This window comes from Monodelphis domestica, chromosome 2 (assembly GCF_027887165.1).
Source record: "Monodelphis domestica isolate mMonDom1 chromosome 2, mMonDom1.pri, whole genome shotgun sequence".
Taxonomy (NCBI): Eukaryota; Metazoa; Chordata; class Mammalia; order Didelphimorphia; family Didelphidae; genus Monodelphis; species Monodelphis domestica.
In genome coordinates, this window is record NC_077228.1 from 463,549,762 (window position 1) to 463,562,549 (window position 12,788).

A 12,788-nucleotide genomic window follows, 5' to 3' on the forward strand; every position below is an offset into this window, starting at 1 on the left:
CAATAAAATATAATTTATATCAGCCCATACTTGTACATATTTCTTTTCTTTTATTCATATATGTATATATACATATGCATGTTTATATAGAGACATATCTTCTATGTATATATAGCTGTTTTCCGCATTGCATTATTTCAAGGTAGTCAGGGAAATACTAAAGTTCTCTTATTACACTTCAGGTTATTGAGATGGAACATTTAAATGTATTGCTAAGAATCAAACAGCTAAGTATTGCTAAGGAAGAAAATCCAGTCATCCTGTTTTGGGTTCTAATGTTCTTTAAATTACACAATTTGCCTTTTAAGTTGGATCTGTGTCCACTAACTATTTTATTTTCAAACATAACACTTTTTTACAGGTTTGATTATGTTAATGTTTTGAAGAAAAATCCATTTTCTTTTACTGCTTATAACAATATATTCATAGCATATAATTATAAGTATTAAAATTATATATAGAACCACATTAGAATTATAAAACAATTTCCTAATCTAAATCTAAAGATAGAAAATTAATCAGTTATAGTGAAAAACATTATGACATGTGAACTCTGAAAGAAGGGAAAAAGTTAAAGGCAATTGATGATATTGATATATTGCTTTAAAAGCTATCTTTTATTTCTACATTAATATTTTACCATTTGAAACAAACAGATGTCTATATCAAAAAGATCTCACCTCATATCTTCTTCTAAATATCTTTCAATACACTGAAGTCCTTTTTAAAAACTCATTTTAGGAAAGAAGAAACCGGAGGAAATAAAAGTCTATTGATTATGATAGGAGCTGGATATAACATCAACATAAATAAGAGTGATGTTTTTCAGCAACTTTGACAATTCTTTTAAAACTGACTCCAATACTTATTCACTTGGGAAGGAAGAATCTGTTCATATTCAAAGGGGAGGACATGATAAAACATGATATCACATCTTTGAGGCAATTGATTTCAAATATGAAGCTAATTTAGTCTTTTTAGGCACATGGGTTTTAAGAGACCAGAGAATAAGAATCAATTGTGCAATTGAGAACTAAATTAACAAGGATGGCTAAATTCCAACTTAAAACAACAACTGTGTTAACAAGTTTCTTTTCATTCCTTTGTTGCAAGTTTAGCCTAAAACAAGCCATCTACAAACTTCATATAATTATCACCCATTGGATTCTACTAGGGGGAAAAAAAGTGGAAAATATATTTGGTGCCTAACCTAAGAGAAACAGTATCATTAGACTATAAGTGATGCTAATATAATTTATGGAATGGCACATGTTTAGTGAAAATAAAACCAGTTTCTATGATCTGAATGAAAATAGGAAAAGAAAGACTATTTAGCAGAATTTTCTCCTTAAATATTCCCTTCATAAAAATTTTTGCATTAGAACCGTTTTCAAAGTAGTATGAATATTAAGAAAAATAACTATTGAATTTATAAAATTATGGTGATTTAATAGTTTTCTCTCATTTATTATATCTTTGTATATGTTGAATTATTTTACATATTGATGTATTCATTTTTCTGGGCTTATTTGAAAAGTTTTAAAAAGCAGATTTCTTAAATAAAATTTCTATTATAATATCTTTGGCTAATGCTACTGTTTATTATGGCTAGAAAAACAACTAAAATGATGGAAATGACTATTTTATAACATAGATTATTATAAAATATAAAAGTGGTAAGGTAAATAGAAACTGCATAAATATAAACTAGATTAGAATACTACATTCAGTAGTTTGTTTTTATATAATGTTTTAAAGTTTTAAGAACTCTGTCTTCTCAACAACTCTGTTAAGTAGATATTATTATTTTACAGATGAGGAAATTGAGGCCATGAGAAGTTAAAAGACTTAGGGGCATACATTTAGAAGTGAAGGAAAATTTCAAGGATATCTAATCCAAAACAGTAATTTTACAAAGGAGAAAACAGAGATATGAAGGTTAAGGGACTTGCTCAAGGCAACGCAGGCAATCCATAAGAAAACAGTGTGTCAGTAAGAACTAAAATTTAGGTCTTTGACGAAAATGACTACTTTTTCTACTGTGGTATATATGATGTCTTATTTCATAATTGAATCTGCTTTTTTTTCCCTACCAAAAGTGATTTTAGAAATGTCAAATTGAAATGGTATAATGGAAAGTGCTTTTTTAAGCCATTAAAGCAATCCTTTGAACAACATTTATTAAGCATGGATATATATATATATATATATATATATATATATATGTAAAGTGCAAAGAGAAGCAATGTAACAAAGTGTATAGAGCACTTGCCTTGAAGTCCAGGCTTCATTTTGAGGTCTACTTCTCTTATACACAATGTTTCCATGAGTCTGCTCACACTATTTAACCTCTTGGTGTCCCAAGTGGCATTCAAAGACTACAAATTACTAGAAAATTTGTCTGTCTGCAAATAGTTTCTTATGCTAATAATACTTAAGTATTATTAAATAAATAAAATATTAAACCCATAAAATATGAACACAGACAAAAACAAGTAGTTCCTTTCCTCTAGTTGCTTCTCTTTTCCTATAGGAAAGCAACATCTACAAAGAGACATACATACATACAAAGTAAAATTTTAGTAATTTCTGAAGCTGGAGTTTTTTATTCTTTAATGATTAACATTAATGTTAATTGTGGCAGCAATGATAGCTTAATGATTCTCTGTGCAATTAAAAAAAAAGATCCAAGACAATTTTTTTTTATTGGACTTGCTTGTGCTTTTGTCCAATCAAAAATTTTTGTCAGGATTATGCCTTGCATTTAGGGAACAAGACATAGGAAATTTCAAATAACATAGCTTGCAGCCAAGTACAAAATTTAAAGTGAAAACTAATTTATACAAAGTTTTAGAGCTTGCAATATGCAAATTTTAAAATACCATCTGTAAGCCTGTAGTTTCTATAGGAACATGAACCAACTCTATTCACATTGTTTGACTCCATCATTCCTTCCACTATAAACATAAAATGCGTGTAGTCATTACCTTAAACCACCCACATATTCTTGTTTTTCAAATATAGTGATGTCAGAGTAGCCTAATCGAGCCAAAAAGGAGGCACAGCTTATACTTGCGGGCCCAGCACCAAGAAGAGCAATCTTTGCAGAGTAAGCTGTAGGCATATCTTCTGGAAGAGGCAGAGAAGGGTTTCTGACTTGTGGAATGTTCATTGCTTTGAATACCTGGAAGAAATCAATTCACTTTGTTAGAAGTTCACAGCTAAATCCAGTAACTTCAAAGCAATTTTTTTAACTACTGAAAAACATACTTTTATGTAATGACATTTTCAAAAGGATTTAAGTAATAGCATATTAGTGTTAATATGGAGAGCACAAGGAGAAGGCATTAGATAAAGCTAGGGACTCTGGTGGCCAAAATCTGTCAATTCTCTTTAGCATAGATATATTTCAGGCTAACAGCTTTGTTACCAACAGGAGAAATCTGATGAGAATATTACATCCTTGGGAAGCAAAATTCTGTTAATCAAATCATATTTTGCCTTTAGCTGACATTATATAATTTTTCATATAATTTATATATTTTGCCTTTAGCTGACATAATTTTACCAGGTGCCTCAATCCCCCAACTCACAATCACATGAAAATGCAATTATTTTAATATAAAATTGAGTCACAAAATGCAAGAATTGGGATGCCTTTGGAAACGCTATGACAGAGAATGGATTAGTATCAAACACAATCCACAGGAATCATACAATCTCAGAGTTGGAATGAAAAACAGAAGTGATCTGGTCCAACATGAAAAGAGCTATTTCCCTTCTTCTAATATAATAATGGCTAGCATTTATATGGTGCTTTAAAGTTTAAAACACTTTCAGTCTTTACATATCTCATTTGATCCTCACCTGCACTCTCTGAGGGAGGTGATATGATTATCTGTTTTTACAGATGAAAAACAGAGAGAGAGAGAGAGAGAGAGAGAGAGAGAGACAGAGACAGAGAGAGACAGAGAGAGACAGAGAGAGAGAGAGACACTAAATGACTTACCTAGGATCATTTAACTAGGAAATCTCTGAGGCTAAATTAAAATATGAGACTTTTTGCTCCGAGGCTGTTGTTGTACCTATTAACACTCCTTAGGTGAAAGTGATTATGAAGCCTCTCTCCAACACTTTCTATTAATTAGGAATGTACTTTTCATGTGGTAGTCAATTCTACATTTAGGAAGTTCAAATCATTAGAATTTTTTCTTATTTTTCCATTTCCCAGAAGTATATCCCTATTTCTCTGCAACATTTATCCACTATTCTTCTGGATGTAAAAACGAAAACAAAATAAGTCAACTCCAACTTTCCAAGATAGCTTTCATGCCTCTTCAAGTCATCTTTCTCCAGAGTAAATATCCTCCTTTTTTTTGAATTTTTATGGCAGTTTTGCATAGTCATCTTGGTGGTCATTCTTTGAACAAGACACAGCTTATAAATTTTCTTTCAAGACATGTGGTGATTAGAACTGAACACAGTGTTCCCGATTTGCTCAAAATATAGTCTAACTATCATCTTTCTAGTCTTGGATACTATTTCTCTCTTAATACTACCAAATATTTTACTAGCTTTTTAACCACTGTGGCCCACATCCTTGAATAATACTGAATTTTGAAATTCACTAAAATCCACAGATGTGTCTAAGTATACCTCTCACTATTCTAATTACAAAGTTGATTTTTCACTTATGTAGATTTTATATTTATTACTAATTTGCTAAGTCTTTGTAAATATAGCCCATTATTATTTTAGAATACTGCTCCTGCCACTCAGTGTTTTAGCTATTCAACCCAACATTCTATCATTGCAGTTTTTTGTTCATTTGTTTGTTCAAACCTTTACCTTCAGTCTAAGAATCAATACTATATATTGGTTCCAATTCAGAAGAGAGGTGAATCTTAGGCAATGAATGTTAAATGACTTGTACAGGGTGATACAACTAGGAGGTGTCTGAGTCACTTTGGACTCAAGACCTCCCATCTTTAGCCCTGGCTCTCAAACCACTGAGCCAACTACCTGCCCTCCATCATTGCAATTTAAGAAGTCTGTCATCTATGCTTAAAAATATGAAGATAGCACAGGAGAAGCAGACATCTCTGAAGATCTATATGAGAATCCAGATTGAGATCTACACATCAATTAATACAATTTAGTTATAATCATTCATCCAGTTTTGAATCTACCTAATTGCTTTATGATTCATCAAAGAGTAGATTATCATTTTCCAGTTATATTACAAATGGAATTATTTTTAGTAATGGGTTGAACTACTTAGCATTTATACAATCTTTTAAATTTTGAAAAGTACTTCACAAATATTATTTCATGCCATCACCCCCCAACAACTCTGAGAGGCAGGTTCTATTATTATCCTTGCTTTATAAATGAAGAAACTGAGTCAGACAGATTAAGGGACTCCATTACCCACCCACTCCATTACATTTGGAATGCCTTGGACTTCATGCCTTTATGACTCAAGAAACTAAAAACTGAGGAATCTCATCATCCTGCAGATTGAATCAACCTTCAGGGACTTTAGGGAGAATTGGGAAAATTCACTGATCACCTATAGTGACCAAGAAAATATGAATTCAGAAGCTGTAACCCATAGGTGACATCCAAAGGTACAAAATTCTTAGTGAAAATGTGGTACTAAAGAGTCTCATTTAAGTATCATCTAATTTGTTTCTCTTTTCATTCTCTGTGAGATTGGATGGGGGATTTGTGATTTTGTTGGCATAAAGAACTGACAATGAGAAAACTCATCCTTCTAATGCAGATCCACAGTTTCTCTACAACTTATCATTTTCATGTGGTTCCTCAGAAAACCATGGGGTCATATATTTTGTACTGGGTCAGAAAGTCAATATTGGTATGGTAATATTTGTCAGAGTTAGAACTGAACCAAAGTCTTATAGACTATATAGCATGATGGGTCTCATTTTAATTATTTATTACATTATTAAATTTAGAGACAGAAAGTATATAGATCATTTGATGAGAAACTTGAGACAAAGAAGTGGAGCCATTTGTCTAAGTTTACATAGAGACATTATTTCAACTCAAGTTTTCTCACTAAAAATCCTGTGTCCTTTCCAAGAGACCAAATAGCATGAAAAAATCTCTTCAGATATAGTTACAGAGACAATTTTTTAAACTGTAGTTCTTGCTTTCCTCCCCATCTTGGCTTTAAAATATTTTTGGGTTTATTTGTTTTTGTTGAATTTGGCCATAAACCTGCTGTCTAATGATAGTAATGTCAACAGTGATTTACAGAAAAGAAGGCATCGTGGAAATTCACAACAGAAGTGATACTGTATTAAATATTAATGTCGATTCTATTTCTAAGTTAATCATCTTACAGGAAGAAAGATTTGAAAAGATATTTTATTTTGAATCATGATTCCAAGAAGTAGTTGTATGTGACAAATGATAAAAGATGATTTCTGCTCCACCCCCCAATAAAACTCAGAAGATTTTCAACATGAATATTTTTAATGGTTCTAGACACTTCTCATATGATTAAGATCACTTGGCCTTTAGTCCTATGGCTCACAATACCTTCAAATTCAGTCATCACTCATCTAGAAGCAAATTGTTTTATTTTTTTTCTACTTTATTATATGGTGATACCATAGAACTCAATTTCCTTGTCAGTAATATAACAAGATACTGAGAAAAAGGAGGCAACATGGAATTGATGTTGTTAGATGGTCCTCAGTGTCTCAGATATTCTCTCAACTTATTCTAACTATTTTTTAAGATTAAGTACAATTGGGTTTGGAGTAAGAACTTGGATTCTATTCCTAGCCTTGACAGTTAGTATCTGTGTAACCTTGACTAAATTAGTTGGCACCTTTGGGATTAATCTTTTAGTCTATAAAGGTAGGAATATGCCTACTAGATGACAATCATTTCCATATATAAGTATAAGTGACCCTAGGAACTTTGTGAAGCCTTCAAATACTACTCTATCTGCAAAGGTATCTTACTTTTCTAAGTTTTCAAAGTATTTCTCCATGCCATATTCACTAAGCCACTTGATTTTTGCTTCTTATTATATAATTGTTTCAAATAATTCCCAAAAGATTAATTTCTTTTATCAGCAGTTTTCTTTTTGCCTACCATGGTCCACCAGTCATAGAACTTTGATTCCAATTGTAGGAACCTTCAGACAGAAAATAGTCACCACAAAGATGTAGATTAGCTCTTGCTTTGCAACTTGAAATGTTAGAAAGTTGTCTGGAGGATTGAGAAAGTAAATGAGTTGTCCAGCATCAAATAGCCAGTTAATATTATAGGGAGGAATTGAATCCAAGTCTCTAGCTCTGATGCTCATTATTTTATGATAAAACATGAAACTAACTCTGTCTACTAATATAATAGATGATAAAAATGAGTTATTAATTAACTTTCATTATTAGGGTTGTACCTAATGAAATGAAAAGTTGTCTTTTAGCACTCAAAATGATTCCTCCTAGACTTTATGCCAATAAATAAAAAATTACACATCCTCTCACTGGCTTCCTTAAAAAAAAAAAGCCATTACCATCCATCTTAGAATTAATATTATATGGTTCAAAGGCAAAAGAGTGGTAAGGGCTAGGTAAATGGGGTTAAATGACTTAATGAGGGTCACACAGCTAGAAAGTATATAATGTCAAATTTTAACCTAGATCCTCCAATTAACAGACCTGGTTCCTTATCTACTAATCCACCAAGCTGCCCCCACTTTCTCTATCTTTCTACTAAATTGTCTAAATTTATTGGATCCCTCTTCCCACCAAAATTTACTATCAGGAAAGGATTTGATAAATGAATTTATGCAAAAGTAAAAATTGCTATTTAGACTTAATAAGTAATGTTTCAAAGAGTGTTTTTCCTAAATCTGACAAACTTCATGGTTGGGCAAAGCCAAGGTAATAAACAATAATCTATCAATTTAGGGAATTTCAAACTAACAGTATATCAATAATTAAAGCAAAATTCATCTGTAAAAACAAAAGACCAAAATTCCTAAAGGACAACACACCTGAAATTCTAAAATTTAAAGGATAGATTAATAAAGCTGAAAATAAGAAAATCATTCATATAAGCAAAACTATAAGATAGTTTTACAAAAAAAAGATGAACCATTGATTAATTTGATTAAAAAAAGAAAACCAAATTAATAGTATCAGAAATGAAAGAGGTGAATTCACCTCACTATGAAGAAGAAATTTAAGCAATTATCTGGACATATTTTGTCTAATTATATACCAATAAGACTAACAATCTAAGTTACATGGCTAAATATGTACAAAAATATGATTAACAAAAGAGACAATGGAATAATTAAATGTCTCTATCTTAAAAAAAAGAAATTTAACAAGCCATCAATGAGCCCCCATATCAAAAACAACAACAACAAAACAAGACCCTGGAACAGATTTATAAGTAAATTCTACCCAATATCTAAAGAACAATTAATGTCAGTGCTATATAAACTATTTGGGAAAACAGGCAAAGAAGAAATCTAAGCAAATTCCCTTTATAATTCAAATGCGGTACTGATAAATAAGTCAGGAAGAGCAGAAACAGAGAATTGTTGGATACTGATGCCAAATTTTTCAATTAAATACTAGCACAGAGATTACAGCAATATATTACAAACATCATATATTATGATCAGGTGACATTTATACTAAGAATGGAAGGCTGATTCAGCTTAGGAAGACTATCAGCATAATTGACCATATCAATAATAACAACAACAACAAAAATATGATGATATCAAAAGATGCAGAAAATCTCGTTATAATACAACATTCATTTCTATTAAAAATACTAGGAAGTATAGTAATAAATGGAGCTTTCCTTTAAATGATAATTAGTACTTATCTTTATAAAATGAAGATCAAAAATTATGTCTAATGAGAATAAGCTAGAAACCTTTTCAATAAGATCAGAAGTGAAGAAAGGATAACTGTTATAATCACTATATTCCAGTATTTCACTAGAAACTGTAGCTATAGCAATGAGAATAAAAATGAATTTAATGAATAAGAAGAGGCAATGAGGAAATAACCTATTGTTCTTTGCAGATATGATGGTATGTGTAGAGAATCCTAAAAGATCAATTAAAAACTAGTTTAAATTATTTTTGAAATAACAACTTCACCAAAGTTATAGGATATAAAATAAACTCACAGAAATCATCAGCATTCCTAAATATTACTAAACAAGGTTAGCAGCAAAAGAAAAAACAATTCTATTTAAAATAATTACATGAACAAAATCAATGCAATTAAGATTAGAAGGAAAGCAACAAACTGGGGGGAAATTTTATAATAAAACAACTCTGACAAAGTTTTAATTTCCCAAATAAAAAAGGAACTAAGTCAAATGACAAAAAAATCAAGCCATTCCCCAATCAAAAAATGGTCAAGGGCTATGAATAGGCAGTTCTCAAATAAAGACATCAAAACTATCAATAATCACATGAAAAAGTGTTCTAAATCCCTCCTGATTAGAGAAATGCAAATAAAAATCACATTGAGGTACCACTTCAAACCTAGCAGACTGCCCAATATGGCAGCAAAGGACAGTGATAAATGTTGGAGAGGATGTAGCAAAATTAGGACACTAATACACTGCTGGTGGAGTTAAAATTGGACCAACCATTCTGGAGGGCAATTTAGAATTATGTCAAAAGCATTTTAAAAGAATGCCTACTCTTTGACCCAGTCAAACCACTGCTGGATTTGTACCCCAAAGAGATAATAAGGAAAAAGGCTTATACAAAAATATCTATAGCCAAGCTCTTTGTGGTAGCAAAAAATTGGAAAATGAGAGGGTGTCCATTGATTGGAGAATGGCTGAACAAATTGGGGTATCTAATGGTGATAGAACATTATTGTGCTGAAAGGAATAATAAACTGTTAGATTTCTATGGGAACTGGAAAAAAACATCCAGGAATTAATGCAGAATGAAAGGAGCAGAACCAGGAAAACATTGTACACAGAGACTGAGGCATTATGGCACAATTGAGTGTAATGGACTTTTCTACTAGCAGCAATGTAATGACCCCAGACAATTCTGAGAAACTTATGAGAAAGAACTCTATCCACATCTAGAGAAAGAACTGTGGGAGTAGAAACACAGAAGAAAAACAACTGCTTGATCACTTGGTTCAATGGGGATATGATTAGAGTTTTGGCATTAAAAGATCACTCTTGAAAATGTGAATAACATGGAAATAAATAGGTTTTGAACAATGATGTATGCATAGCCCAATGGAATTGCTTGTCAGCTATGAAAGGGGAGAGGGAAGAATGCTGGAAAAAATAATTAATCATGTAACCATGGAAAAATATTCTAAATAAATAAATAAATTTTAAAAAGCAATTTTATTGACAACAACAACAAAATAAAATAACTGCATGGATTAGAAAAATACTTGGAAGTCTACCTGCCAAGGCAAACCCAGGAACTATATGATCACAATTACAAAATACTTTTTACACTAATAAAGTTAGATCTAAACACATGGAGAAATATCAATTGCTTCTGGTAGTCAATATAAAAATGACAATTATCACTAAGTTAATTTAATTACTTTGTAGAACTCAACCAAAATACCTGAAAAATATTTCATTAGGCTAAAAAAAATACATGCATCTGGTAGAATAAAGTTTCAAGAATATCAAGGAAATCAATGAAAAAATATGAAGGAAGGTGGTCTAGTTATACAAGATCTTAAACTGTATTGCAAAGTAGATATTCTCAAAACAATCTGATATTGGTGGGGAAAAAAAGAGTAGTGATCAGTGGAATAGATTAGGTATACTATTCAGAGTACTATATGACCATAGTAATCTAGATTTTGAAAAATTCAGAGGTAAAAAATACATACAACATCTGATGCTGTGTACCAACAAATTAAAGATGGATATAGGATTTAGATATAAAATATAATATTTTAAGAAAATTAGAAGTTATGAGAATATTTTGCTTGTCAGATTTATGAATAAGGAAAGAATTTTTGAGCAAACAAATGATTAATAACCATATGGAATATAAAACAGATAATTTTGATTACATAAAATTAAAAAGATTTTGCATAAAAAGAAACCAGTACAGCCAAGATTGGAAGGGAAGCAGAAAACTGAAGGAAAAAGTGACATCATTTCTTTGATAAAAGCCACATTTCTTAGATATATAGACAACTAAGTCAAATATATAAGAATACAAGCCCTTCTGTAGAAGGAACAGATAAAATTTGAATGCAGATTGGAACATATCTTTCTCCACTTTATTTCTTTTATGAATTGCTCTCTAATATAAACAATGTATATCTTTTTCACAATATAGTAAACATAGAAATATGGAATATATGAAAATATGTGTACAAACTGTGTCATATTACTAGCCTTTTGGGGAATTTGGGAGGGGTTGGAAGGAGGGAAAATCAGCTATGATTCAGTTATTCTCAATAATACAAAGATCTAAAATAATCTGGAAGGATTTATGATGAAAAAATGCAATATACTCCCAGAGAAAGGGGGTGTCTGAATGCAGACTAAAGCATACTTTTTAAAACTTTCTTTATAATTGGGTTTGTTTTTTTTTTTTTTGGTTCTGTGTTCTTTCACAACATTGCTATATAAAATTGCTTTGCATGACTATCCCTGTATAATCTGTATCAAATTCCTTGCCTTCTCAAGGGAAAGTCATGGGAGGGATAGGAGGGAAGAATATGAAACTTAATTTTTTAAATGGAAAATAAATTTTTGCTTACATATAATTCAAAATTGAGAAAAATAAAATTAAAATTAAAGGAAAGAAATTCTAATGGAAAGAACTTAAAAAAATAGGATTGCAGACTCAGTAGTATCATCTCAAATTCTACTACAAAGCAATAGTCACAATAATTTGTTGCTGTATAATCACATCTGACTCTTTGTGACTGCATGGATGATACATTGGGATTTACTTGGCAAAGATACTGGAGGGGTTTGTCATTTCCCTCTTCAGTGGATTAAGGGAAAAAGAAGTTAAGTGACCTGCCCAGGCTCCCACAGCTAGTATTTGAGGCGAGCTTTACCTAAGGTTTTCCTGACTCCAGGCCCAGTGTTCTATTCACAGAGCCTATAATAAACCAAAAGGTACTAACTATTTGGGTAAGAACCACAGACAAAATGCCAAAAACCTAGAAAGCAGTTCAATATAAGTTAGTTTTAGATGAATACTTCCTATCACATACCATAAGAGCTCCAAATGGATATATGACCTAAATATAAAAGCTTCTATATTATAACAGAAAAAGTATTAATTAAGAGGATATTTTAATTATGTCTAAATGAATGATACCTAAGCAAGGAATAGGGATGATCAAAAATATTTTTCAAAAAATTAATGACAAAAAATTGAAAACCCTGAATAAGCAAAATAAATTCAGATAGAATTTAAAAATGTAATTAATTCCCCAACCCCTATTTAGTTTTCTAATAAGATATCTCTGTTCCTGTAATATAAAACTCAAGCACTTTCTTTTTCCTCAAGACTTTATTTCCCCTGCTATATCTGCTGGTAAAGCCCCAGGTACATGATTGATATTTCATAAATATTTACTAATCGTTTGAAATATATTCATATCAAATTTTTCTTCTGAGGGCCCAATATCCAAGATATCTAAAGAATTAAAAATAATTGAGAAAAATATAAAAGAAAAAGCACAACTTTCACTAGATTAATAGCGAAAGGATGTTAACAAACAATAGTCCTCAAATAAAGAACTACA

At 31.0% G+C, this 12,788-nt stretch overlaps 1 protein-coding gene across 1 annotated transcript in view; it reads right to left on the reverse strand.

Annotated features, from left to right (window-relative positions):
• DPYD (dihydropyrimidine dehydrogenase) overlaps positions 1–12,788 on the reverse strand; it is a 1,041,936-nt gene that overhangs the window by 736,004 nt on the left and 293,144 nt on the right. Inside the window, exon 6 of the mRNA XM_007485012.3 lies at positions 2,988–3,184. Within this exon, the coding sequence (XP_007485074.2) occupies positions 2,988–3,184 (197 nt within the window). The remainder of the gene's footprint in view (positions 1–2,987; positions 3,185–12,788) is intronic.